Source organism: Castor canadensis, chromosome 2 (assembly GCF_047511655.1).
Source record: "Castor canadensis chromosome 2, mCasCan1.hap1v2, whole genome shotgun sequence".
Taxonomy (NCBI): Eukaryota; Metazoa; Chordata; class Mammalia; order Rodentia; family Castoridae; genus Castor; species Castor canadensis.
Genome location: NC_133387.1, coordinates 108,502,228 through 108,530,189, shown reverse-complemented (window position 1 = coordinate 108,530,189; position 27,962 = coordinate 108,502,228). Strand labels below are relative to the sequence as shown.

Genomic DNA, 27,962 nt, shown 5'->3' with positions numbered 1-27,962 from the left:
GGCCACCCTCAGCCAGCTGTCTGCCACATAAAAGGTGAAGGAAAATCCTGGAGAATGGCAAGTCTGCACCCACCCCTCTTGTCACAGCTGGTGACAAACATTCCTTTCAACATGAGCAGCCTACCTTTCCTATTGCACTTGCCCCTGAATTAACTCACCCCTGAACCATCCTCTGAGGGAACTATTTTGCCATTATGAGTGATGATTTTCTCTCCACATTTTTATATAGGGAAAATGAAGCTTAGAATTTAAGATAAACATCTATAAGGGGCAGGCCTATGCTGGATCCCACCTTCTCAGTCACCAAGGCTAGCCCCTGCCATCATACCAGAAGGCCTGAAGCACCTGCCTTCCCTAGCTGCTAGCCAGGGGACAATGGCACCAGAAGGACAGTCCACTCCTGAGGACAGATCACAGATCAGGAAAGGTAAGAACCGTGTTTGGCTCATATAGACTAAGAATGGAGCCAAATGCCAGGCAGGTGGCATGATGTCCGGCACAAGCCACAAGGTGTGTGGTCACTTTGGGAAGCTCTACCTGGAGTGTTCACCTCCCAGAGGAACAGAGAAATAGCAGTTTAATGGGCCAGGGTGTCCTTGGTACCTGAGGCACATTCTCCTGTCCCTAGAAGTAGCTCCAAGGGTCATTCCTAACCTTTTTCTGAGATGACCTCCTTTTCACTTCTGATAATGCCTTTTCTGTTCTAATAAACAATACTTTTTCCTATGTTTTGTGTCTTGCCTGAAATCTTCTCCCTTAAGGAGCTACTGAGCGGCTCCATTAGGCTGTGTGGTGGCACAGGCTACATAGGTCTACCAATGGGCTGAAGCCATTTTAAATTACATTTGTGTTCAAGTCCTGCAGCCTTTGTGCTTCAGGGGATATTATTCCTTATTGCACTGGTGTTCCTACCTCAGTCCCAGCCCAGGTTCCTGTGGAGTTGTTCCTGTTGCCTTCAAGAGTCCCATGGTGACCTCCCCTCTACTTCCTCTACTCCCAAGAAAGAAACAGTTCCAAGGCCTGCTGAGTTCCCAGAAGCTCCCCTTAAAGGTGATAATTGAGAAACACAGCCACTATTCACACCATATCTTTTGAAAACACAGAATGATAGTTTCACTGAGGAAACCAAGTGACTGAGGGAGGGAGCAGGTGAGTGTGAGCCAGGAAATCATCCAAAGATGACCTGGAGGAATCAAGTTTTACCAAGTTGATTTCCTGAATTGCTTTAAGCAATTCACTTAATTACATTCAGTACAGCCACGTGTTGCTTAATGACAGAGTAGGCCCTGAGAAATGCACCATTCAGTGATTTTTGTCTTGCAAACATCATAGAATGTACTTCAAAAACCTACATGGTGCTGCCTACTGCACACCTAGGCTCTGGCATACACCATCCGGTATGTGGTCCATCCTTGATGGAGATCTATGCCGTGCATAGCTATAATTCCTAAAAAAGGCTTTAAAAGGTTGTGACAAAAGACTTAATTCAACTCCCCGTGTAGCTTTATCTCAAACTAGCAAAACGTCATATTTCTTGTTTTATCTTTATCTTTTATGTTTCTTCTACAAAATCAGAGAACAGAATGTTCTGCCTGGGGCGGGGAGGGGGTGCAGTTAGCACCAGTGTTGGGGGGAGGTGGCAGGGAAGGAGGTAAGAGGATGAAGATGGTACAAACACTGCATACACATGTATGTAAATGCAAAAATGAGACCTGTTGAAACTGTTCCAGAATCAGTGGAGGGGAATGGGGGAGAGAAGTGGAGAGGGTGAATTCAAGTATAATGTATTTGATACATTGTAAGAACCTTTGTAAATGCTAAAATGTACCCCCACCCAGCACAACAATTAAAAAAAAAAAGGAGTAATATAGATGGGTGAATTTGATCAAACTACATTATATGCATGAATATAAATAACACAATGCAACTCTTTTGTACAATTAATTTATGATAATAACATTTTTTAAAAAGCAAACAAACAAACAAAAAGACAACTCAAGATGGACAATTCTCATGCCATGTCTGTGTCGTACACACACAGGACCTTCACACTGGGGTAGCTGCTCTGAAGAATTTATTGTACTCATCAGTGCTCACATAGCAATTTTATGTCACTGTGATAGTGCTTGAAACATTTCTTGTCTTGCAAACAATGCATTGGTATAGTTAAGCTTGGCTCCTGTCGAATTAGCCCAAATAGGAAAGTTTGCTCAATTCCCCCAAATGCTAGTTTTTCCAAATAAAAATTGATTCAGGTACTTACAGATAGGACCCACTTCTAAGAGATTGTCAAAAGAGCAGCAAGATGTGGTCCCTAGTGTAACAACCACCTGGAGAATAAAAAACAGAGAATCTTTTTATGCCCTGTGTGTTAATCATTGTTGTAACCTATACATGTGCATACATACACACAGCCACTGCCACAGGCTAGCCCAGAGTCTTCAATGAAGTGCTCAATGAATGTCTACATGGAGGCGGGATCCATGAACATATTCAGTCTTTGGGGGAAAGCATCATAACAGGTAAGAGAAACACATTCATAGGCAGAAACCTGAGCTGTTAGGTTATTAATGCATGGTGGTTTGGGGCAGAAAAGAAGCTTTTAACCATATGAATAGCTGTATTCGACTGTATGCAATGTATCTGAGAAAGACAGGAATTAGGGAAAGATCGGGGCTCTTAAATCAGTTTAACTCAATTTAGAGCATCTCGGATTACAAGCCCTCTCTTACTCATGTCCTCTGAAAGGGCTCCTTTTCAATTGCAAATCCTAGAATTTGCACAGCTATAAAAAGGGAGCAGTGGAAATTTCCTCCTGCATGGATTTAGGGTACCTAAAAATTAGCATAAGTTTATGCATAAGTCTTCCCAGATTCCCCCCCTTTTCCCCCACCAGCTCTTAAGCCATTGCAGACCTGGAATGGCATAGGATTATCCCCCACCTCCAATTTAAGGATGGTATAAAAAAAACTCCTTAAAACAAAAGTCACTCTCTTTTCCTACTACTTGTGGCTCCTCTACTCCACCTGGCAGAGAACACACCTGTAATCCCCTGCCCCTTCACCGGTAATAAACTTCCTTATTTCCCTTACTACGGCCACATGTTCTGCTTGGATTCATCCATCCCAGAACACAAGAGCCAGTTATCTTCTGATCAGAATTCTCCACAACAACATATCAAAAGAGTGTAAGAATATACTTTATACTATGAAGTCGGGAGCCTGGGCACTTTTTCCTAGCATGATGCGTGTGTGGTGTGTAGAAAACAGAGCAAGCACATCAAAGGTGATGTACACCACAGCAAGGCTGGAATTGCCTAAGGCAGCAATGACATAATTCTTCCAGATCAGCTTTTTGGGGTCATTTAAGAGCCATACCAGGACATTGTTCTAGAGTATCCATCAGTGGTTTTAATTTGTTGCCCTTCTCATCTTAAATAATACTACTCCCAAAGATTACTTTCAACCTTTAAAATGTTTTGTGAGAAAATCCTACTGATGTAGATAGCAGTTCAAAAAGGAGGGTTCTAAGAAAGCATTAAGTCCTGTGTGTCACACAACTGGGAAATATGCCTCAGAACCCACTGTGCCCTCCTGTCCCTTGAGCACTTGCAATGGTGTGTGAAAATGCTGGCATAACTCATGTCCACACATGACTGTCTCTCCCTCCACACCCACTATGCTCCTGAAACCATGTTCTTTTTCTTTCCTTCCTTCCCTTCTTTTTCTTTTCTTCCTTCCTTCCTTCCGTCCTTCCTTCCTTCCTTCTTCCTTTCCTCTCTCCCTCCCTCCTTTCCTCTTTCTTTCTTTCTTTTTTGGTGACACTGGGGTTTGAAAGCAGGGTTTCATGCTTACAAAGCAGGCACTTTGTGTCTTGAGCCACACATTCAGTCCATTTCACTTTGATTATTTTGGAGATGGCATCTCAAGGACTATTTGCCCAGGCTGGCCTCCCAAACTGCAACCCTCCTGATTGACCTCAGTCTCCCAAGTAGCTAGGATTACAGATGTGAGCCACCAGTGCCCAGCTGTGATATCTCTATGTATTGCTGGAAATTCACACTTTGCTGGACCTGGAATAGAGGCTAAAACATTTTTTGCTGAATTGAAACTCTCTCTAAATGATGAAAAAAACATATACTGTTCACAAAAGCAAAGAGTCTAATTGATTTACAGACATCACGTGCTCTCAGGTAACAGAGTGTGCAATTCAATCCAAATCATGAATCCTTTATTAAGACCCTAGTGCAGTTTCAGCAACACTGTGGGCCCTGAGGATAAAGTTGGGTAGGTCACAAATTCACACATAGGAACCCCAGGGGAGGCCTTTCTTTCTGATTCATTTTCACAGATGACTGCCTGCATTTGACCTGAAAGTCAACTCACCTCTCATGAAGGTCAAAGTGCTTTTGTCAAGGTAGCCTGGTGTCCGCTGTGGGTGGCACACCTGGCACACCTGCTCCTACTTTGGCCTCTGCTGAAGAAGGTTCATAGCAATGTTGCTTAGAGATGGAGGCTTATGCCAGGGAGCAGAATTTTCCTGGACCTAGTCATAGGCCCCAAAATACATGCTGGTGGGGTTCCTGTATCACTGAGCTGTACCCAGAAAGAGCCAGCCACCCCAAGGGGCTATTTTCAGGCCCACAAGAGGCAGACTGGTTTTTGTTTGTTTTGCGGTACTGGGGTTTGAACTCAGGGTCTACACCTTGTACCACTCCACCAGCCCTTTTTTGTGATGAACTTTTTTTTTTTGAGATAAGGGCTCATGAACTAGTTCCCCAAGCTGGCTTTGAACAGTGATCCTCCTGATCTCTGCCTCCTGAGTAGCTAGGATTACAGGTGTGAGCCATCAGTGCCTGGCTAGAGGCAGATTGTTTCAAAATGTGAGTTTAACTATATTCAGGTGTGGAGAGCCCAATGGATCAGGAAGCAAGAGACACTTAAGATAGTTTGTCATATGCAGTTCCCAAGGGACGCACCATGCCATGACATGTGGTACAGGGCAGGCCAGAGGGGAGAGGGAAAAATGTGAATAAGAGCCTTTGTTGTAGTTCTCATGGGACACTCCAAGTGAGGCAAGCTAAGCAGACTTAGGGTTGGTGGATTTGAATAATTTTGGTGGGCTCTTGGGGCACATCTGCTGCCCTAGTTGTTTGGTAGCCAGCCCTGAGGAGACTTGGGCAGGTGGACAGAGGCCTAGAGTGTGAAGCCTCTGCACTGCTTACTGTGCATATGAAAGGCATATTTGCAACTGCATCCTTGACTTAGGCACTGGCCAACTCTGCAGAGGCAGGTCTTCCAGGGTCAGCAAGGCCCAGGGATTGTGAAGCATCATAGGCAATCAAAGGCAGGATTCACACAGATGATCAAGTAATGCATTCAGGGTTAAAAAAAAAAAAAAGATACTGTGAGAGGATCAGCTGTGTCCCACGGGCATACTTTGTTGGGTTCCAGATTTCTCACATCACAAACACAGTGGACACAGAACTGCCTGGTGTAGAAGGTAACTTTGCCCTTTCCTAGAGCCCTCAAACCCCTTCCCTAAACCTCCACCCAGCCTCTTTACTCCAAGATTCTAGCATTCTCCACACTTACTTCATCTTGACCAGATGAAACCTTTTATGGGAAATTAAGTTAGCTAGTGATTTTTCTCTAGTATTTGCAATTTCATCCTGATATTTAACTGAACGCTAAAGTGCCTTGTTTACGTTACCTGGCTAGTTCAGTTGGTAGACATTAGAGTCTTAGAATACTTTGTCTATATCAGTAAAAGAATAGTGAAGATTATGTAGTTTAAGCTGGGTGTTGGTTGCTCATGCCTATAATCCTAGCTACTTGGGAGCTGAGATCAAAAGGGTCACAGTTCAAGGCCAGCCCAGGCAAATAGTTCATGGGACCCCCATCTCCAAAATAAAGAGAGCAAAATGGACTGGAAGTGTGGCTGAAGCAGCAGAATACCTGCTTTGTAAGTGTGAAGTCCTGAGTTCAAACCCCAGTTATAAAAAAAAAAAAGGTTATGTAGTTTAAAAACAAAGAGTAGCTAAAATCATTAATATTCCTTGTTATTTTATTTTCTCAATTTTACCAGTCTCATAGAAATTACATCTGTAGTGTAGTAATTCTTTCAGTTTCATTTTATTTTCTCAGTTAGATGCTAATTGAACTAAAGGCAGTAAGTTATTATTAAAATTACATACATATTAAATATCCCCTTGTTCAAATCTTTTTTCTATTACTGTGTGCACAGAACATTACCTAGAAGGATATCCACAAAATATTATTACTGCTTCTTTCTTGAGATACACTTTGGTTAACATAAACCTTTATTCTTAGATTGTTAGGTAGTTATTATTTGTGATGAGCATGAAACATTGTTGTAGAAACAATAAAATCCTGTTTGTCCTGGGGATAGCATCATTTGAGAATAAGAACGGGTGACATTTTTTGCTTGATGCTACGAGCTTTTCCTAAGATGTGTTAAGCCATCATAGTGACTATTTGAGTTAGATACACTCATGATCCTTACTTTCCAGTTGACTTAAATAAGACTGTACCTGCTTACAGAGCATACATAGGAAGGAGCAATACAACAGTGACACTGGGTTTAATTACCTCTTGCCGTCCTGGCACACCTTAAGAGGACAGGAGTCCTGGGCCACAGTACCTAAACCACTAATTAAAGAATGCAGTGCCCACAGCCATGCCAGAGCACCTGTGACAAGACCCAGCGCTTTGCAGCATGAGTTAAAGCAGGGTCAGGCAGTGGGATCCAGACTGGCCAAGTGGCAGGGAGCTGCGTGGACAGTGTTCTAAATGACATGTCCACGTGACACTGAGCTACAAGTCAGCTTGTCCTAATTCTCAGAAGCCACATTAAAGCTAGCACCTGCTTCGCTCCAGGCTCTGATTACCTAGGCTCAGCATTGCTCAGTGTCCCTAACCTGATTTCAGTGTGCTCTGCAGGGGTTTAATCACATTTCTGCAGGACTGGGGGTGGGGAGGGGGGGCGCAGGAGTCCTTGCAGACCTCTGTCTCCAGAGCCTGCAGCCTCTCTGCTGGTGACAGCCTGCATGATCTCCTCCCCCTGCTGCCCACTCTCTTCATGTACATGCCTCGCGGGTACTGCCCTTTCTCTGTGGCCTGATTAAGTGTGGCTCTTTTGAGACGCCAACTGTCATGACAAAAAAAGGGAGACTTTATCACAAAAGATAGTTCATGGAAGGGCAAAGATTCCACTTGCATGGTTCAGGATCTGCCAAATGTACCTTTTGATCTCTGCAGTGGATTTTGAGTTTTGAGGGGTTTACAATCCCTTGAGATGTACTGATGGTCATATCCCTGTACCCCAGAAGGGTGAGTGTGATCATTACACATGCACAGAGTTATGACCACCAGGAAATCAGTGGGCACTAAGAGGAAGCCCACACTACCACCTGCCTGGGCCCCAACAATATGTACCCAACTGTATAATCCCACAGCTGACATTTAAAATGCCAAACCAATGGTATTGGCTCTAATATCCTGTGCTCTCATATCTCTGAACATTTATGGCCCTCTTTCCTTTAATAAGAAACACAGTATACCATAAGCACCTGCTTGAACAGCCTCTAGAACACAGTTTCTATAGTATCTCTTAGCAACAGGCTTTACTAATTCCATCCTCAGAGTTGACTGCAATCTCTATCTTTGCTGATATGTACTTCTCATCAAATGGTACAAAGACTAGGGAGTATATCTGTCTTCCGCACCAAGAACCATTCTAACAAGGAAAAGGACCATGGCCCATCACACCGAGCTACATGTAATGTTCATACACTAATGAATGTTTAATGAGGGCATGAATGCATGAATGTACGAGCAGTGAAATTTCCCTCTGCTCCAGTACACAGGACTGGTCCAAGTCTGTGGCTTTTGTCAGCAAAATGTCAATTATACTCTCCAATATTTTCTGCAATTTGGGCCTTTAGAGCATAATTCTAACAATGGTATCTTAATTTGGTCACCCATCCTCCTCTAGGAACATGCAGTCTTCTCTTCAGTACTTACATTTCTCTTCAACCAGCTCCCTCCTTGAGCATATAAATAAGGTTGGCCCTTTATGTCTGCGGTTTCTATAACCATGGACCCAAACAACCTTAGATAAAAAAATATTTTAGGGAAAAATCTCCTAAAAGACAACTTGAATTTGCTGGGCACAAAGTACTACGTACTGAATGAAGAGATATGAAGGTACTATGTCAAGTATCCCTACTGTTGAGATGATTTAAAGTGCACAGGAGGATGTCTGTAGGTTCTGTGCAAATACTGTATTTTATATAAAGGACTCGAGCATCCACAGATTATCCTCAGATGTCCTGGAACCAATACCCCATGGATAGAAAGGAACAACTAAATGTAAGTCTCTCATTTCTGTACATTTCCCATTGGCCCAACGTGTACCCTAGAAATATCCCAATTTGTTCTTCTTTCTTTTACAGAAAAATTTCTTTATAAAAGAATCTATACTCACATTTCACTCTCATCAGACCAGTGAAATCTGAATTTCACCCACAGACACGGCAATAAATCTACTCATCAGAAAGTCACAAATTACTCTCTCTTAGCACAAAATGAATAAATGAATGAATTCATTAATTAATAAGGCCTTCTATTACTGGTATCGCCAACCTTTAAGATGCTCTCAGTTGGGTCTTAGCCTTAGTTTTCTCATTTGGTTCCACCGCACTAATTGTTCTCAGCCCTCTTCAGGGACTTCCTCTCTCAAACCACCTTTGGTTTAGACCCCATGATACTCAAGCCTATGGACTTGAGTATCCAATGGACTATTTCGTCATGTCTAGTGACATTGGGACCTCCCAAACTCAGAAAATCCTCATGTCTGTGGTTCAGGTCTTCTGTGAATGTAACTGTCATGGTGGAGATCTTTGCTTGAATGGCCCACCAACATTCATAGTCAACTTGTGTCAAAACAAGTGTGTCATTTTCTCTTACAACCCAGGCTCCCTCTGCTACATGTCACAAGGAGTGGAACAGCAGGACAACTGAGGGAGAACTGTGGAAGTCATTCTGAACTCCTTCCTCACTTCCACATTCAATAAGTCACCAAGACCCTAAGCTGAAAATGTGTCTTAGCAACACAGTACATGGTAGGTTGTTTACATTCATGATTATGTGGATGACTGCATCATGAGAGGGAATCATGCCACATAACTGGCTAGCAGCCAGTAAAAAGATCAAGATTTAAAATATGGACGTAATGTTTCTACTGAATGCATGACTTTCACACCACCACAAGTTTTAAAATTTAGAAGTCAAATCACTGTAGGTCAGTGACACATATAAGCAATGACTGGTCTAAAAGCAAATATTTTAATTTTCCTTTATAACTCCACATTTTTGTGGAATTAAGTGACTAATACATTTTTAAATGATTATTTTATCTTTCTGAATCTATAAGGTATTAAGGTCTAATTTTGTGACATTAACTAAAACAAATGAGGGTATAGATGTAAAGAACCAGTGTTTATTAAGTTAAGCTGGTCTGAATCTAAAATATAGTGTATGACTTTAGGATATTAAATGTAATCACAGTAACCACAAAGAAAATAGGCACAGAATATGCAGAAAAGGAAATCAGAAAGGAAGGTAAACATTTCATTACAAAAATGAACTGAACACAATATAAAATGGCAATGCAGGAAATTGGAGGGGGGAGCCTTATAAATCACATAGAAAAAAAAACAGGAAAGTGACAGAGGTAAGTTCCTTCATATTACTAAACATTAAAAAGGAAGGAAATTCAGACATATTCTACAACATGGAAGAACTCTGAAGACATTATGCTAAATGAGGTATGTCAGTCACAAAAATAGAAATACTACATGAGTCTAAATTTTGAGGTACCTAAAGTAGACAAATCGACAGACATAAGTAGAAGGGTGGGTTTTCAGGGGCTGGGGGATGGAGAGTTATTATTTACTGAGTTTCAGTTTTGCAAGATAAAAAGAGTTTTTGGAGATTGTCATCAGAGTGGTGACGGCTGCCCATAAACTAATCATTTAAAAATGCGTGAGTAAAAAACAGAAATGAACAAAAAAACAAGGAAGGAAAATCCATTAGTCTCTTAAGTTATGTCTAATAATGTAGAGTTTATAAAGAAAAGTTACAAAACTACCTTTCAGAGTAATATACAAGCACTATGAGTCTAAAAGTTAGTATTATGTATGACATATATACACCATACTTAATGGTGAGAAATTAGACATTTTTCTACTAGGATTAGGAATAATGCAAGCATATCTGCTCTCACCCACTCATTCAACATTATTATTAGGTTGTCTAGCTAAAGTAATGTTTTAATAAGCTTTTTGTCACTATGGAAAAATACCTCAGAGAAAAAAATTTTGAAGGAGGAAAAGATTTATTTAGGTTCATGGTTCCAGAGGTTTTGGTCACTTGACTGTGCTGTTCTGTACCTGTGGTGAGTCTGAACATCTTGGAGGAAGGGTCTGGAGCAGAGCTGGTCCTCATGACAACAAGGAAGGAGAGGGAGGGAGGAAGGGAGGGAGGGAAGGAGGCAGAGAGAGACGGCGGGGGAGGGGAGTAGAGAGATGGGGACAAGAAGATATGCCCTTCCAAGGCACACCCCTAATGACCTACTTCATCCAGCTAGGCCCCACCAACTACAATGTCCACCAACTGCCAATGGGCCATCTCAATCATAAACACATCAATGGGTTAATCCATTGTTGAGATTAGAGCACTCATAATCTAATCACCTTCCCAAAAGCTCCACCTCTGAACATCACTGCACTGGGGATCAAGCTTTCAACACATGAGCCTTTGGGTGATATTTCAGATCCAAATCATAAAAAATGATATGACAATAAACTAAAATAAAAGATATATAGATCAGGAAGAAAGAAATACAACTGTTTACATGACATGACTGTCTATGCAGAAATTCCAAAGAATAAACCAAAACTCTCCTAGAACTAAAAAGCAATATTGCAAGGCCAAGATATGTGGTCAATAGACAAAAGTTAATTGCTTTCTTATATTTTGGTAATAAAAATAGGAATTTAAAATTAAAAACTTGATGTCATTTACTTTAACTCTGGAAAAATAAAATACCTAGGTGTAAATCTAACAAAACATCTATGAGATTTAGTGGGGAAACTACAGAACTCTAATGAAGGAATTTGTTTCTATGTGTGGTACTGGGGCTTGAACTCAGGGAATTGCACTTGCTAGGCAAGTACTCTACCACTTAAGCCATGCATCCAGCAAATGAAGGAAATTTTTTGAAGATGTAAATAAATGTAGAGATATTCCATGTACATGGACAGGAAGTCTCAATATCACTAAACTGTCAGTTCTTTCAAATTGATCCATAAATTCAGTGCAGTCTCATTTAAAGTTCCATTGAATTATGTGGTCAATATTGCCAAACTCATTATACAATTTATATTAAGAGCTGTAAGACCCAAAAGAGCAGTGCTCTGGTGGCTCACATCTGCAACCCTGGCTACTTGGTAGGCTGAGACTGGAAGAATCCACCGTGGGCAAAAAGTTCATGCAATCCCATCTCAACCAAAAGCTGGGCACAGTAGGGTGCACCTGTCATCACAGCTGCAGGAGACTGAGATTGGGAGGATCATAAATCCAAGCCAGCCCAGGCAAAAGAAAGTTTGCGAGACCCCATATCTAGGGAAAAAAGCTGGGCATATTGGTGTGCACCTGTCATCCCAGCTGCTATGGAAAGTGTAAAATAGAAGGATGGAGGTCCAGGATGTCCTGGTCAAAAAGTGAGACCCTATCTCCAAAATAACCAGAGCAGAGAGGGCTGGAGGTGTGGCTCAAGTGGTAGAGTTCCTGTCTAGCAAGTGTGAACCCTGAGTTCAAACCCTGTACCAAACAAACAAACAAACAAATAAAAGTCCCAAAAGGTCAACAGTTTCAAACAATGTCAGAAATCTGATTGGACTTTCCCAACTTAGTGTAAACTTGCAATAACCAAGAAAATGTGGTCTTAGCAAAAGCGATAAATAGATTAATGGATCAGAAATAGGTCCATGCACATGTAGTCAGTTAATCTTTTGACAAAGGAACAAAAACAATATAATGGATAAAATATAGTTTTTCAATATATGATGACTGGAGATACACACACACACACACAAATAAATCAAGATACACACTTTACCACTTTCAGAAAAACTAACTGAAAATAGATCATAGACTTAAATGTAAAATTTAAAAAAAATACAACTCCTGGAGGATAACATAGAGGAAAATCTAGATGATATTGGGTTGAGAAATGAGCTTTTAGATGTAACTGTGAAGGCACTATCCATGAAAGAAGTTGTTAAACTCTGGACTTCAAGGGGTTGAGAAACAGGACTCCTATATTGCAAAAGACAGAATTCATACAATAAAATGACAAGCCACATTTGCAAAACATTCAGATAAATAAGTTTGGGAACTCTCTGCACTGCACATTCGTTTTTTCTTTTCAGCAGTACTGGAGTTTGAACTCAGGATTTTGTGTTTGCTAGGCAGGTGCTCTACTGCTTGAGCCATGCCTCCAGCCCTTTTTGCTCTGGTTAGGTTTGAGTTAGGCTCTCATTTTTTTTGTTGTCTGGCCTGGACACAATCCTAGTTCATGTTTCCCACTGTTGCAGGGATGACAGGTATATACCACCATGCCCAGCTTTTTTCTACTGGAACAAGGTGCCACAAACTTTTTGTGTGGCTGGCCTTGAACGGTGATCATCCTGATCTCAGCCTCCCAAGTAGCCAAGATTACAGGCATAAGCTACCAGTGCCAGGCTTTTATGTTTTGTTTTTTTTTTTTAATGAAAGTATAACTGCTCCAACAAAGTTAATCTGTTACTTTAAAAAAAAAAGTCTTTCATCCACTCAGAAAATGGACAAAAGAAATGAATTCACATTTTGCTAATGACATGGATATTGAACAAGCACCTGAAATGAGCTACATTGTTAGTCACCAGAGAAATGCAAATTATGACTGTAAGAGTGTGATGGTGGAGGCAGATGTGAGTTACCAAGTTGAGGAATTTCCACTGTTTGGTATTAGGATAATTTAAAAAAGGCTCATAGAATGAGTTAGCAAGTATTCCTTTTGCTTCTGTTTTCTGCAAAACATTATAGGTTGTGCGATTTCTTCCTAAAATGTAGTGGAATTCACTAGTGAACCCAAATGGGTACATTGTTTTCTGTTTTAGATTATTGATTGTTAATACAAATTAAATAGATGTAACGATTGCTATCGTCTATTTCTCTTTGTGTGAGTTTTCGTAGATCAACTCAAGTAACCTATCCATTTCCTTTCGGTTTTCGAATTTGTGGACATTAAGTCCATATTTATCTCTTTATTATCCTTTTGCTGTCCATCAGATTAATAGTGATGGCTTTACTTCTTTTTTTTTTTAATTTTGAAAGTACTGCGATTTGAACTCAGGGCCTCACAGTTCCAGGCAAATGCTCTACCCCATGAGCTATTCCTCCAGTCGTCTGCTTTCATTTTTGATGTCAACAATTTGGGTCTCTTCTTAGTTAACCTGGTGAGGCTAAGGAAACAGTAATTGTTATAGTATCTATGTGCGCTAACTTTGTAATTTTCAGTAAGTCAACAGTTATTTCAAAATAAAAAGCTAAAATTTTCAATGTTTAAATTAAGAAGATGACATTGTCACTTATCAATTGGGTACAGCTGAAGAGACAATTGACAAAATTGCATATAGGTCAGACTGAAGCATGGATTTTTCAAGTGATGGAAAACACATAAAAAAGACATGTGGATATCTGGCACTCAGTGGGAAGCTCTAACAAGTGTAATGAGAATTCCAGAATGGAGGAAGAGAAAAATGATCAGAAGTAAACTTTGGGAAAACAGAGGGCATTTCCCAAAACTAATGAGAGACACCAATTATATTATCCAAGAAGTTCTGTGAAACCCAGACAGAATAAGTACAAGAAAAACAATTCTCCTTGCATCACGGTAAAACTGCCTAAAACCAAAAAGCCAATGCTATAATTACTGGCGAGGGGGATGGGAGTCACATTCTGTATTGTCTTCCATATAAGCAACAATAAGACTGATGACTGACATCTCACCCAAAACCATGAAGATGGAATCAATAGAATCAGTACCGCTACCACCTTAGAATTTTACAACCAGGAAAAATACCTTTCAAAAGTGAAGGGAAAAATAATGATATTTTCATAAACACAAAAACTGAGGTGATCCATAGTATCAGATTCATATTAAAAGAAGTTCAAAAGAGAATTTGTCAGAAGAAAACGACACAAGATGCAAAGAAGAATGCCAAAAGAAATGAAGTTCAGTGAGAAAATAGATTAATTTATCTAAAGCTCATAGGAGTTAAAAATGTATGTAAATTTATTTATTTATTGGTGGTACTGGGGTTTGAACTCCTGGCTTCATACCTTCAGGAGCTCTAGCAGGCACTCTACCACTTGAGCCACTCCACCAGCCCAGAAAACAACTGGAGTATCCTCCTTTAGACTTGAAGAATGAAAACAAGGGAGGAAACGCCACTTGCAGGGATGAGAATATTTTAGATTGTATAAAAATTAGAAAACCCCTTAGCTTAGCAGAATCGTCCATGCTGGGGCATTCTGGTGAGTTTTGTTTTTTTCCCAGACAGGCGTTTAAATGTGAATTATCTTTAAATCCAGAATCAAGAGATATAGATACATGTTAAACACCAGGTCTGTTTTTTGTCCACATTGTAGAGTTCACGCAACAAGAACTGAGTGTAGTAAAATAAGTATTGTATGAATCTGGGCGGTAGAGTGAGTGATCATAGAGATTGATGACCCTTATCCATCCCATCATCCACTGCAGCAAGAATTTTGCATAATAAAAGTACAATGGGCTCCCCTGACATTGCTGGGGTGGGTTTTCTCCTGCTGTGATGCTAAGATGTGGGGTAGTGTGTTTGTGAGTTGTGGTCCCGTATAAGAAACTGTGGGGAGGACCAGTGTCCAGGTGCATGGCGATCATGTCTGGCGTGCACGCGCACACACACACACACACACACACACGTGCCCATCACAGCACACACACACACGTGCCCATCACAGCGCACACACACACACACACACACACACACACACACACACACACACCACACACACACACACACACACACACCACACACACACACACACACACACACACACACACACACACACACACACACACACACACACACACACACACACACACACACACACACACACACACACACACACACACCCCTGTCCCAGGTTGGACCCAGAGCTGCCACAGAGCCACCCACAAGTGCTGTTGAACTCACGAAGAAGGGAATCAGGCCGGCCGCCTTGTCTCGCTGCAGCGCCTCCTGCAGGGCAGAAGCTTGCATGGCAAAATTGCCATCCGAAGGAATCGCTTTTAGTCTCACTCCGCCAATCAATCCAGCTCTTTCCACAGAGGAGTGTGCCTTGGGAGAGAAAGATGAGTGAGGGGTGAGGGGCTGTTCACTCAGTCACCCTGAGTCCCCAGGTCTGTAGGGAGTAACCACACCTGGACACCACGAAGGTTTCCTTGAGGAAACCTCTTTTCTCCCAGAGTTGTTTCTCTTCCAGTGGAATCTCACTGTTAAGTCCCACCCATCAAGCATAAACGAAAAGTTCTGGGCTGGCGCGCACTGCGGAACCTTTGCGTCATAGGTGCATTTCCGGAGGAAGGAGTTCGTCGTCGGACTCGAATCCCCACCCTGCGTAGGTACCGATGTCCGCCGCGGCGCGGGGCGGTGAGCGAGTGGGTTCGAGGACATTCTGCTAGGGAGGCACCAGCATTTGCTCACTTGGGTACCGCCCGTGCGCCCCGTAGACCCCAGCTCCCCGGCCCGGGCCCCGACGCCTCGAATCCTTCTGCCTTTCTCTGCTTAGGACAGTCTACGTGCAGTGACGCCGCCGCCAAAACACATCCTGTAGGCGGTGCAAGCAACTCAGTCTCCAGGAAGCAAAAGAAGAAAACTTCGAACAGGGCCTCTGTGGCGGATGGAGGAGAGAAGGCCTCAGAGAAGCCTGCCCCAGAGAAAACCCCCCCACCCCCCCAGAGCCGAGGCCCAGGCGGAACAGCTAGCTCGGGAAGTAGCCTGGTGCGTGGAGCAGCCGCAGTTGGGCCTCAAGATGCAGAGACCCACCCCCAAACAAAAGGAGCAAGCTATTGCGGCAATCCGAACCCTGCCCCGTGAAAGAACCCCCCTTCCCGGGAAGAGGCTGCTGATGCGCTCCTTGCTTGGAGACTACAGGGCTCAGATGGAGGCTGAGTGGCTGGAGGCCCTGCAGTGTGTCAGGGCTGCTGCCCATTCTTTCAAACCAGGTACAGCTGGTAGGTGAGGCCACCACAAAGAAGAGCCGAAGAGTCTGCAGGCCCCATCCAGCAAGGAGCACCAAGGCTACTGTGGACATTCCTGATGAAGAATTTAGGTGTCATCCTCAGGCAACCATGTGGCCTGCACTAGGCCAGTCTCTCTTCGTGGGATCCAAGTTGCTGCTTTGTGCTTATGGTCCTGGCCAGAGATAGGGGTTGAGTGTTAGCAGACTACCTCTCTAAATTTGAGGCCAGGTGTGACAAGAAGATGAAGATACTGAAGGACAAGTTCAATTTCCAGAGAAAGACTGAGATCCGGGAAATAGAACAAAGGAAGAACAGCCAGACTAATATACTAATACGGTGTCACAAGGTGGCCATTGATTCAGTCATCAAGAACTACTCCAACATCACACTCAACAACCTGGTCTTATCAACTCCCTCAAGGTGTTGATGTGGCTTGGGAGACACATTCTACCTGTCCTGAATGGGCACCAGAGCCTGGAGGATGTGTTTTCAGCCCTTAACCCCACCAGACCTGATACCCTTTCCATAAAAAATATTGGACAATGCCCCTCTTCTACCCGCAGTTGAAATTTATAAGTAATGTAACCTATCTACACCTATAATTGTAAATAATCAGGGTGTTTCCCTAACTACAGTATGGAGGAGGTAATGATATAAAGGATATTTGTATCATTATAAATACCCTTTATATCATTGACATATTCCCTTTATATCAGCAGAGGTGCAGTAGGCACTACAGTGTGGCAGAGATGGACAGTTGTCATCCCTCAGTGTTGGTACTGGCAGAGCATTATTGTTTGAGTATGAAATGTCCCTCACAGGCTCATGCATTGGGGGCTTGGTTGCCAGTTGATGGGCTTCTGGGAAGTGAGTAGATCATGAGGGCTCTGCTTTCATGAATGCATTAATCCATTGATGGATTCCAAGCATGATTAAACTTTTGGGAGGTGGTGGAACTGTGGTTGGAGAAAGTGGGTCACAGGGGGAATGTTCTTGGGGACTGTATCTTTCCCTGGTCATTTCCGTTACTACCCTCTCTGCTTCCTGGGCACCGTGAAGTGAGCAGTGTCTGCCATATACTCCTGCCTCTGTGATGTTCTGCCTTACTGCAGTTCCAGAAATATGGAGCCAAGTAATCATGGACTGAAACTTTTGAAACCATGAACTAAAATAAATCTTTCCTCCCTTAATAAAGAAAATAGTGTTGGGCTCACATTGGTGAAGCTTTTTTAGTCTGTTTGCATTCAAGAGCAAGTGATGAGACCCTGGGAAAATACACCCCACAGTGGGCTTAGAAAGCTTGGGGTTCAGATTCTTACTAGGGTCATGGGCAGCTGGTGGCCAAGCTCGGTCAATAGGTATTCACTAAATACAGTTGTTCTGAGTATCTGTGGGGCCCTGGTTCCAAGACCTCTGTGGATACCAAAATCTGTGAACACTCCAGTTCCTTCTATAAAATAGTGTAGTGTTTATATATCATTCTGTATACCTTAAATCATCTCTGGATCACTTATAACAACACAATGTAAATACTATGTCACTAGTTGTTTTACTGTATTGTTTAGGGAATGACAAGGGTCTGTGCATGTTCAGAACAGAGTAATTTTTAAAAAATTATTTTTTACCAATAGTTTGTTGAATCTGAGTATGCAAAATCCCTGGATATAAAGGACCAATGTCCCAGCACTGTCACTGGGTGGAAACTTCAAGTTCCTTCCTCATGGACTCCCAGGAAAGTTACCTCTCAATGAAACCCCAACATCTGCCCTGAAGCCCCCACCCTCACTTGTCTCTGGTTTGACCCTCCTAGGGGCCTGACATGGCTGCTGCTACACGTCTTACTCTAGGCAACTCCAGAGCCTTCAGAACCACTAGGTTCCCAATTCTGGCCACTAAGTGATGTGCCACCATGCCCAGCCCTACAAAGCACTTTAAATTCTTCCTCACATGTACAGCCACAAGCAAGGCTGGGCTGCCACACCAAGGACAAGTGCTTTTATCCCTGACTGACTGTAAAGAAATAGAAGCTCAGAGAAATGTACGTGATTTTCCTGAGATCAAAAAGCTTAATATAGCACAGCTGGGATTTGAGGTCAGGTCTTTGAGCCACATCCAGTTTCTCCACTATAGCACTCTGAAGGCAGGCCAGTTGGGCGCAGTGTAAGTCCATGCTAGTAGAAATGGTAACAAGCCAGTCGTTGGGGGCAGGGCTCTCAGCACAAGTATTTCCTTTTTCATTTGATCTGTCAAAGTGAGAATTAGTTCAGCAATCTCTCTCTCTCTCTTTGACCCCTGAGAACTGTTCTTGGACTTGAAGTGATGCTGAATTTGGTTTAGACTCACATCTTGAAGGCTGTTGGGGCTTCAATTCAACACCCTGCCCCAGGACACTCACCTGATCGGATGAGTAGGCTACCAGCTTGTCCATAATGGCAGCCTGCGTCAACTCCGGGGAAGTTGTCTTCAGCTTCTGGATCATTTTGGTTCGAGCAGCCAGTAGAGCCACCAGAGTGGCTTCACTGGCACTTCCCTAAATCCAAGAGAAAGGTCCAAATGAAATTCAAAAATGCAGGAGGAGGTTTTAATATCTACCAATGCATTTGACATCATATCAATATCAGAGGTTTTAAATTTTTTAACAAGTTAAAAAACTCAATGTAAAATTTACTTTCTTATTTTTTAGTGCATAGTTTTATAGTTTTAGTTATAGTGACATTGTTGTATAACAGATCTTTGGAACTTTTTCATCTTTTTTGTTGTTGTTTTCCTTTAGGAAAGGGATAGGAATCTAAACTACTGGAAGACATTGTTTTGTGTCTATGGTTTTTTGGAAAGATGAGCCTGAAATTGCAAAACTGAATCTTTTGCATAGAAACCATCCAACACCTATGGAGGCCCTTTCAGTTCTTGTAGACAGTGTGGCATTGATTTGCCTAGTTTCTAAGCATTTAGGGTGTGCCAGATCCTGCGAGATATGCTCTGCAGGTATTTTCTTCTGGACTCTTTCCACCTGTCCTGGAATGCACTGCCAGCGACTCCATCAGAGACAGTTGACCTAGACATGCATGCCCACACCCAGCTCTGTGTTCATACCATCTTGGGTGAGCAACTTGTATTTGTTTATAAAATGGTTGTCCATTTTCCTTGAGACACAGAGATTGACTTGGAGGATTTCTCTCAATCCCTAATGTTATAGGTTGAATTGTGTATGTACCCCTACCTCAGTTCACATGCTAGTGCTCTAAACCTCAGTATCTCAGAATGTAACTATACTTAGAAACAGGAGCTTTAGCTGGTAGAGTGGCTCAAGAAGTAGAGTGCTTGAGTTCAAATTCTAGAACCACCAAAAAACAAGACTTAAATAGGATCTTTAAAGTGATGATAAAGTTAAAAGGCTTTAGAAGGACCTTAATCCAATCCGACTGATGTCCAGATAACAAGAAGAAAATAGCCACCAGACAAAGGAAAGACCACATGAAGACACATGTAAACCAAGACGAGGTCCTAGGAGAAACCAAACCTGATCTTGGACTCCTAACCTCCAAAACTCTGAAACAATGGCTTTCTGTTGTTTTAGTCACCCAGTCTCTGGTTCTTTGTTGTGGCATCCTTACCAAAGAAATGCAGCTAATGTTAATAATTTATTTTAGCAAAGTAGTGAAGTGCTAGTCAAAAATCCATCCTTTGGAGATGAGAATGGGTAAAAGAGATTCTGTGCCCACCATGTTGTCCCATTAAAATTGTAAAACAGACCCACTTTAAAATTTTTTCATCCTGAACTGATGCTTGGAGGAATTCCATAATTTCCCCCCAGAACTGCAGCTAGGGAGTGGCATGGTTAGGAATGAACATGCTCTGGCTTCTCTTGGTGACACAGGCCTTTCTGCATTTGTGACTAGCTTCCCTCTTAGGAAAATCCCAGAAGAAACCCCTCAGCTGACCTGTATTAACAATGGAGAGGACAAAGAAAAGAAGGTAGCATTTTGAAAGAGGTTTATAAGATTATAGACTTTTACAGAGAAATATACAATGAATTAGTTAAGCTAAAATGCTAATTTCTTGTCCTAACATTTTACCCTTCATTGATCCTGATTTTCCTTTTTGATTTTACCATTCCACTTTTTTTACCTATTGTTTTGAACCAAGTCATATCCCTTGGGGAAATGGGTAAGATTTAAACATAAAGACATTTATTCATGAACTCATGTCTATAGCATGAGTTCAAATATACAGATATTTCACTCTCTTACTTCATTACCTAAAATGGGCCTTACATTTCCTTCCAACTGTATTTTTTTCTCATTAATTTTAATTTTTTTCCTTAAAGATTCTTTCATTTATTTGTTATTATACTATTGTTGTATTGGAGGGTACACTGTGACATTTACAAAAGTTCTTAACAATATATCATAGTTGAATTCACCCCCTCCATCATTCTCCTTTAACCTCCCCTCCTCCCATTCCTGGAAGTATATCAGGTCTCATTTTTCTATTTACATACATGTGAATACAGTATTTGCACCATATTCACCCTTGTGTACCCTTTCCTTGTATTCCCCTCCCCCCACCCCCACACTGGTACCATTGCCTCTGGACAGGACCTGTTTTACCTTCCTGTTCTCCACTATTGAAAAAAGACATTTTTCTTTATTTAAGGTTGCTGTAGAGGGATTTTCCTTGTGACATTTCCACATATACATGTATTATAACCCAAACCAATTCATCCCCTCTATTGTTTTCCTTTCTACCTTAGTGCCCTTCTTGTGATGATTTCAACAGTTTTAAAAAGTCTATATTCATTGTTAAAGCAGTGATTTTAGATCATGTGAAAGATGGCTGACAAACTAAAATTAGCTATCCCAGGAAATACAGGTTCTCTAAGGGCAAGCACTACAATTTACACTTCTCCAAAGCACTCTATTATTCCTCCTGCATGACATTTACTCCTGTTTCCCCTACCTTTTCTTTGTCAAGGGTCCATTCCTTGAAAAGTGACTTGGAAACAAATAGAGTTACACAGCTCCTTGTTCTCTTCCTTAACACTCAGCTGTGACTGCAGCTTCCAGCACCTCTGGAGCCTTAGAACACCAATGCTTACTATCAGAACCACCATCTGATGGAGGCCAATTCATTATGAAAATTTTGGGGGGAGGTGGTAGTGAGTGGGGTCACTGTCCATGTCCTGGGAGAAAATTCTTCCCCCTTTGTCAACAAAAAGTGATGTTATCAACAATAGCAACATTCCAGGTACCAGTGGCTCACATCTGTAATCCTAGCTACTGATGAGGCAGAGCTCAGGAGGATCTCAGTTTGAAGCCAGCCTGGGCAAATAGAGAGACTCTCTCGAAAAAAACCCATTTCAAAAAAGAACTGGTGGAGAGGCTCAAGGTGTAGGCCCTGAGTTCAAGCCCCTGGACCAAAAAAAAAACCCCACAATAACAAAGCCCAAAGAAATATATGACATTCAGAGCATTCAGACCTTAACAAGTCCAATGCAACCGGGAGATTCCAGGAAACTTGAAAATGAAGGCAAGTGGATCTCTCTGCCTTTTGCTAGAGGCAGATCTCTGCTGAGGGAAGAATGGGGAGGGCAACTGTTCTTTGGTAAGAGAGCAGTAAGGATGTCTGATGCTTTTGCTTCAGGGGATCAGGACAAAGGTTGCCATGGAGAGCCAGCTCAGGAGGCAGAGCCCACTCGGGGCTGCTGATGCCCTGAGCAGAAAGGTCTTTTCATCTTCTGTTTTTTACACATGTCACCTCACACAGAGACAGAGATTGGCAGTTTTTTCTTTCCCACAAGAGCTTTCAAACCCAATTAAGAGACTATTTTTGCAAGCCACGTTTGTCCAGCCTCACAATGGTGATTTGCCAATTGGCTTGGGCGCCATCACTGAGCGGACGCCTGGCAGCTGTGATTACAGCTCTGAAGGGATCAATAAGGCAGGCTGACTAACAGGCTGTCACCAGCCTTGGCACTCTTTGGGGCCTCGCAAATTACAAACAATCAGCCTTGTCAGCTGGGAGGGGTGAGCTTCCTGCTGCAAGCACAGACTCAGAGCCTGTGTTCCTCCCACAAAAACAAGTAGGCTGGGCTCACAGTGGGTTGAAACCTGGGCTGAGTATGCCTAACCAAAAGCTAGGATTCAAAAACTGGGATTGGCTTTTTTTTTTTTTTAAGATAATTTAACCCATAGTAGCATGCACACGTCTAGAAACTAACCCAAGAAGTTGGTGTAACACCTGAAGCTGCAATGTCTTTCACACTAGCCTTGTCTTTACCTAGTTTTTGCCCCAGGGCTTACTTTATACACTACACCTCAATTTCCTCACTATGAAAAAGACTTGATCATTCAATCAATCCTCATAAATATTTTGAGGATGAAAACTGATTATATAAAACACAAGAAATAAGCTAAAACATAGCCCAGTTCATAGTAGGTGTTTGATGAATATAGCTATTATTATAATAAACACTCCTTAGATTATAGATATTAGTTAAATTCTTTGAGAGGTATCAAGTTACAGAATTCATCAGAGGTGCAGAAAAGAATTGAAAATGAAGTTGTTTTCATTGTAAGAGCCAATGATCTAAGGAAAGGGTGTGGGAGGGTGAATATGGTGGAAATGTATGTACTCATGTATGAAAATGGAAAATGAGACCTGTTGAGACTATTCTGGGAATGGGGGGGAAGAGGGATAAAGGAGAATGATGGAGGGGGTGAATTTAACTATGGTATATTGTAAGAACTTTTGTAAGTGGCACAATGTTCCCCCAGTGCAACAATAATATGATAATAATTACACACACACAAAAAAAAAAACCAATGACTCAGAAGTGTTCTCTCTTATAGTAGTGGTACTTTGGTTTTGATTTTTTGGCAAAGTGTGGATGCTACCAGGACAGCTCCAGGAAGAAGCAAGTAATCTTGAAAGATTGTTGCTTCTCATCCTAAATGGTGTTTTCTGAAATGTTACTTATTAGGGTAAAAATTTAATCAGTACAAACACGTTAGGTATTGTTTATATAAATTATGATACAATCCAGAAGACCATGTAGTAATACTATTCTCAAAGAATATTTAAACAATCAAAAACATTTACAATAAAATAAAATATAAAGAACAGTGTACTGTATTATTTAAATTTGTTTAACATACACATATATAGATACTGAAGTAACAGTGATCACACTGAGAGGCCGGGCGTAGTGGCTCACGTCTGTAGTGTCAGTTACGTGGGAGGCAGAAGGAAGGAAAATTGCAGGTTGAAGCTAGTCCTGAGCAAGAACCTGAGACCCGACCTACAAATAACTAAAATCAAAACGGGCTGAAGGTGGTCTGGTTCAAGTGGTAGAGTACCTGCCTAGCAAGTGCAAGGCCTTGAGTTCGAATTCTAATACTGCAAAATAGATAAATAAATAGCCGTATCTTTTCATTTTTATAATGAATGTCTGGTTCCCATTACTAGAAAGGGATTGGAACCAAGATTGGCATTGTGGACAGTAACGTAGCAATGCAGAAACTGATGTAGAGAAAACCAGAGAAATTCAAAATACAGAAGAAAATCACACACACACAAAAAGGAAGATTCCCAAAGGAAGAGAGAAATTTCCACCCGGTCTCTGAAAACAGAGGCACCTGAGCACAAACCCACAATGTATTCATAAAAAGTACATCCGCCTCAGTCAGGCCTGTTCCTAAAGGCGAGACCAGCCAGAACTGAAAGCCACGCCCCTGTGGGCAGCCCTGCTGGCACCCTTATTCCCTGACTGCCTGCCATCTTCCTCTCTGGACAGTCAGGCTTGATTTCCATGGACAAGGATAGCATGGGTGTCCCCTGGAGAATCAGGACTCACCAAAACCCAGACAGTCCAGGGGCTTCACCAAGGGGAAATGTACCAACTGTGTTTGGTGATGGCCATGGGTCCCTTTCCAAGCCAAAAGGGCACCTGTGAAATGATGGCTTTCCTGTGCTTTTGGTCAAGGAGTCTCAGCTGTGCTGTGTAACCTCTGAGAAGAAGGAAACTGTCCCAAGGAACGGAAGTATTTTTGGCTTTTCCAGAACATTTTGCTGTTGTATTTGAAGTCTGGTTCACAGTATCTCACTGAGACTTTGTTTACAACACAGCTAATATTTCATTCTCTTCAGCTCTCCACTCACAATGACTGTTGTACGTCAGAGTGAGATGAACAAAGAATGGTATGAGAGAGAAGGGTTCTGAGCCTGGCCACTGGGGCCTGTTCATCACAGAGAAATCAGCCACCTATCTCATACGTGGCTTGCACAGGGATCTCTACATTAGAAGGAACTGGAACACAGATCCCTGGGTCTACCTAAGACCTGATCAATTTGAGTCTCTAAAGGTAGAGGGTAGGAATCCATGTCATAAGTAAGTTCTCTTATGGCTATACACTGGGCAGAAAAATGCTTCTCCCACCCCAAAGACTCCAGGCCTCAATCCCCAGAACCTATGGTTGTTAACCTTACAGGGAAAAGGTGACTTCTCCAATAGATTAAGTTAAGAATCTTGACTTGGTGAGATTATTTTGGGTTGTCTGACTATGCCCAGTCTAACCAATTACATGGATCTTTCCAAGTGGAGACCTACTGTTTCATCTGTAGTCACAGAGAGATGTGACCACGAAAGAAAGGTCAGAGACATGGAACACAGCTGGTTTTCAACATGGAGGAGGAGGTCACAGATCAAGGATTTCCAGAAGTCTATAGAAGCTGGGAGAGATGAGAAGATAGATTTTGCCCTTTTGGCCTCCAAGGTGTCAACCTTGATTTTAGCCCACCCAAGTCAGACTTCTGGCCAACAGAATGGAAGAAAATCTTTGCCAGTTACTCATTGGATAAAGGATTAATATCCAGAATATATAAAGAGCTCAAGAAAATAAACATCAAAAGAATAAATAATTCAATGAATAAATAGGCAAATTAATTTAACAGTTTTCTAAAGAAGTGCAAATGGCTAACAAATACATGAATGTTTAACAGCCTTAGTCATAAAGGAAATGCAAATTAAAACATCACTGAGAATCTATTTCACTCCAGCCAGCCTGACCATCATCCAAAAAACAAACAACAACAAATTCCGGTGAGGATGTGGGGTGGTAGGGGATGAACCACACTGGTGGTGGAAATGTAAATTAATGCACTCACTATAGAAATCAATATGGAGGGTCCTTAAAAATCTAAAGATAGGCCAGGTGCTGGTGGCTCATGACTGTAATTCATCCTAGCTACTTGGGAGGCAGACGTGAAGAGGATCACAGTTTGAGGTTGGTCCAGTCAAAATCTCTGTGAGACCACCCCATCTCAACCAATAGCTGGGTGCAGTTGTTCATGCTTGCCATCCCAGCTATGCAGCAGGCTGAGATGGAGGTGGGGGAGATCATGGTTCCAAGCCAGCTTGAGTAATATAGTTCATGAGATCCCATCTCAACAGAAAAAAACTGGGTATGGTGACACATGCCTGTCATCCCACTATTGCAAGAAGCATAAATAGGAGGATCAAGGTCCAGTCCAGCTTGGGAAAAAAGCAAGACCTTATCTCAAAAATAATCAGAGCAAAAAGGACTGGAGTCGTGACTTAAGTGCTTGATTACCTGCCTACTAAGTGTGAAGTCCTGAATTTAAATGCTAGTACTTCAAAACAAAACAAAGCAAAAACAAAAGCTAGAACTACTGTATGATCCTGCTGTACCACTCTTGGATATATACCCAAAGGAATGTAACTTAGCATGCAGTCAAGATATTAGTACACCCATGTTTACAACAGCAATATTTGCAATAGCCAAAATGTAGAATCAGCCTAGGTTCCCATCAAGCAATGAATGGAAGAAGAAAACATGGTATATATACACAATGAGTACAACTCAGCCATAAAGAAGAATGAAATTATGTCACTTGCAGGAAAATGAATGGAAATAGAGATCTCCATATTTGGCAAAACAAGCCAGATTGAGAAAAACAGATATTGCATGCTCTGTCTCATATGCAGAGTCTGGTTTTTAAAAATGAATAACAGGAATGTAAAACAGGTATTGCTTGGATGAGGATACCAGTGGAAAGGGGCAGGGCAAAAGGAGAGGGTGAAAGAGTTGTACGGGGGTGATTCGGCCAAAGAAATTTACATCTATGTGTGAAAATAGAACAATGAAACCCCTTGAAATTGTTTGAAGAAGGGGGGAAAGGGGGACGAGAAGGGGTAAAGGGGATGAATTCGATCAAAGTATATTGTATGCATGTGTGAAAATATCACAATGAAATCCCTTTGGACAATTAGTAGATGGACATCAGTGGTAATTTGTAACAACAATAGAAAACAAGTACATAGACATTTAAAAAACGTTATTGAGTAGTCTCAGGAATGGAAATGGAAAATGTTGATTCCTAGTTTAGTTTGGCTACACCAGGGTCGTGATCTCATACCAAGGCATTCTCCAGTCTGTGTGTCAGTGTTCACACCTGTTGAATGGGTGGAACCATAGCTACCTTAACTAATTTGCAGAGCTTTTAAGAAGACAATCTGAAAAAGAAGTTCCTTTTTTTATACTCCAAAGTTAACAGTGCTTTGTCAACACCATAACCATGAACTTGACATGAGAAAAATGGTAATCACAGAGGGTGTTGGATTAATATAGTTGAACCTCTGTGTTATAAAAAATTTTTAAAGGCATAAAGTCCAAGTGTCCCGGTGGCATCTGCCCTGCTAATTTGGTGGAATGGAAAAATCCACCATGATTGTCACTTATGTCTATGACATCACATAGGCATTTTCAATAAACACACATTCAATGACGAGAATGAGTTAAATGTATGCATGGGAACAGCAGCGTCCTTATGTTAACTATTGACTCACAGAGAAGTAGCACTTACAGACATTGAATCACAGCCACAGCTGTCACTTGTGCTGAGGATAGGGTCCTGTGGTGGTGGTGAGCTCACAGGCTTGGAGTCACACAGATATGAGGGCCATAACTTGCCAGCTGGGAGCCAAGGGGCAAGTTATCTGATATCCTGTGCCTCAGTTTCCTCACTTGGAAAATAGGGTCCTTAATGTATAGTGTCATTAGCAGAATTAAACGTGCCAACTTCCATGTTTCTACTTCCACGCACCTGCTATATGATAGCCACTGTGCCATCTACAACCAGGGGCTTGAGAACCCGAGTGCACAGCTCACAGTGAAAGACAGCACTGGGATCCAAATCCGGATGGATCCTGCTGACTCCGATGCTAGGGTTCTCCCCAAAGCTCAGCTCTGCTTGGACACAGCAAGAAATACTAGGACACAGCAAGAAGCAACATGGTGCCCCTTTTCACCTATAGCTGTGGTCCTTTGTAGAAGCCATGCCTCCCCAAAAGCTGCTCTCCTCCACCCTCCCCACCTTACCTGGATCACTCCTCCTCCTTCCCCAGATTTTCCAGCCAAAAACGCCTCTGGGAGCTCCAGCATCTTCCCAAGCCAGTCCATCATCACTGTCTCCAGCTCTGTGCATGCCGGACTTGCAGCCTGGGGAGGGAGGAGAGGGAAGGAATT

General features: G+C 42.0%; 1 protein-coding gene and 1 pseudogene across 1 annotated transcript in view; one reads left to right on the top strand and one right to left on the bottom strand.

Moving 5' to 3' along the window:
• Ddc (dopa decarboxylase) overlaps window positions 1-27,962 on the bottom strand; it is a 104,344-nt gene that overhangs the window by 42,432 nt on the left and 33,950 nt on the right. Inside the window, exons 4-7 of the mRNA XM_074065502.1 lie at window positions 27,816-27,935; window positions 18,812-18,946; window positions 15,368-15,511; window positions 2,264-2,330 (exon numbers count right to left, since the gene is read on the bottom strand). Coding sequence (XP_073921603.1) covers window positions 2,264-2,330; window positions 15,368-15,511; window positions 18,812-18,946; window positions 27,816-27,935 — 466 coding nt within the window. The remainder of the gene's footprint in view (window positions 1-2,263; window positions 2,331-15,367; window positions 15,512-18,811; window positions 18,947-27,815; window positions 27,936-27,962) is intronic.
• LOC109689532 (UPF0488 protein C8orf33 homolog pseudogene) lies at window positions 15,526-16,602 on the top strand (annotated as a pseudogene).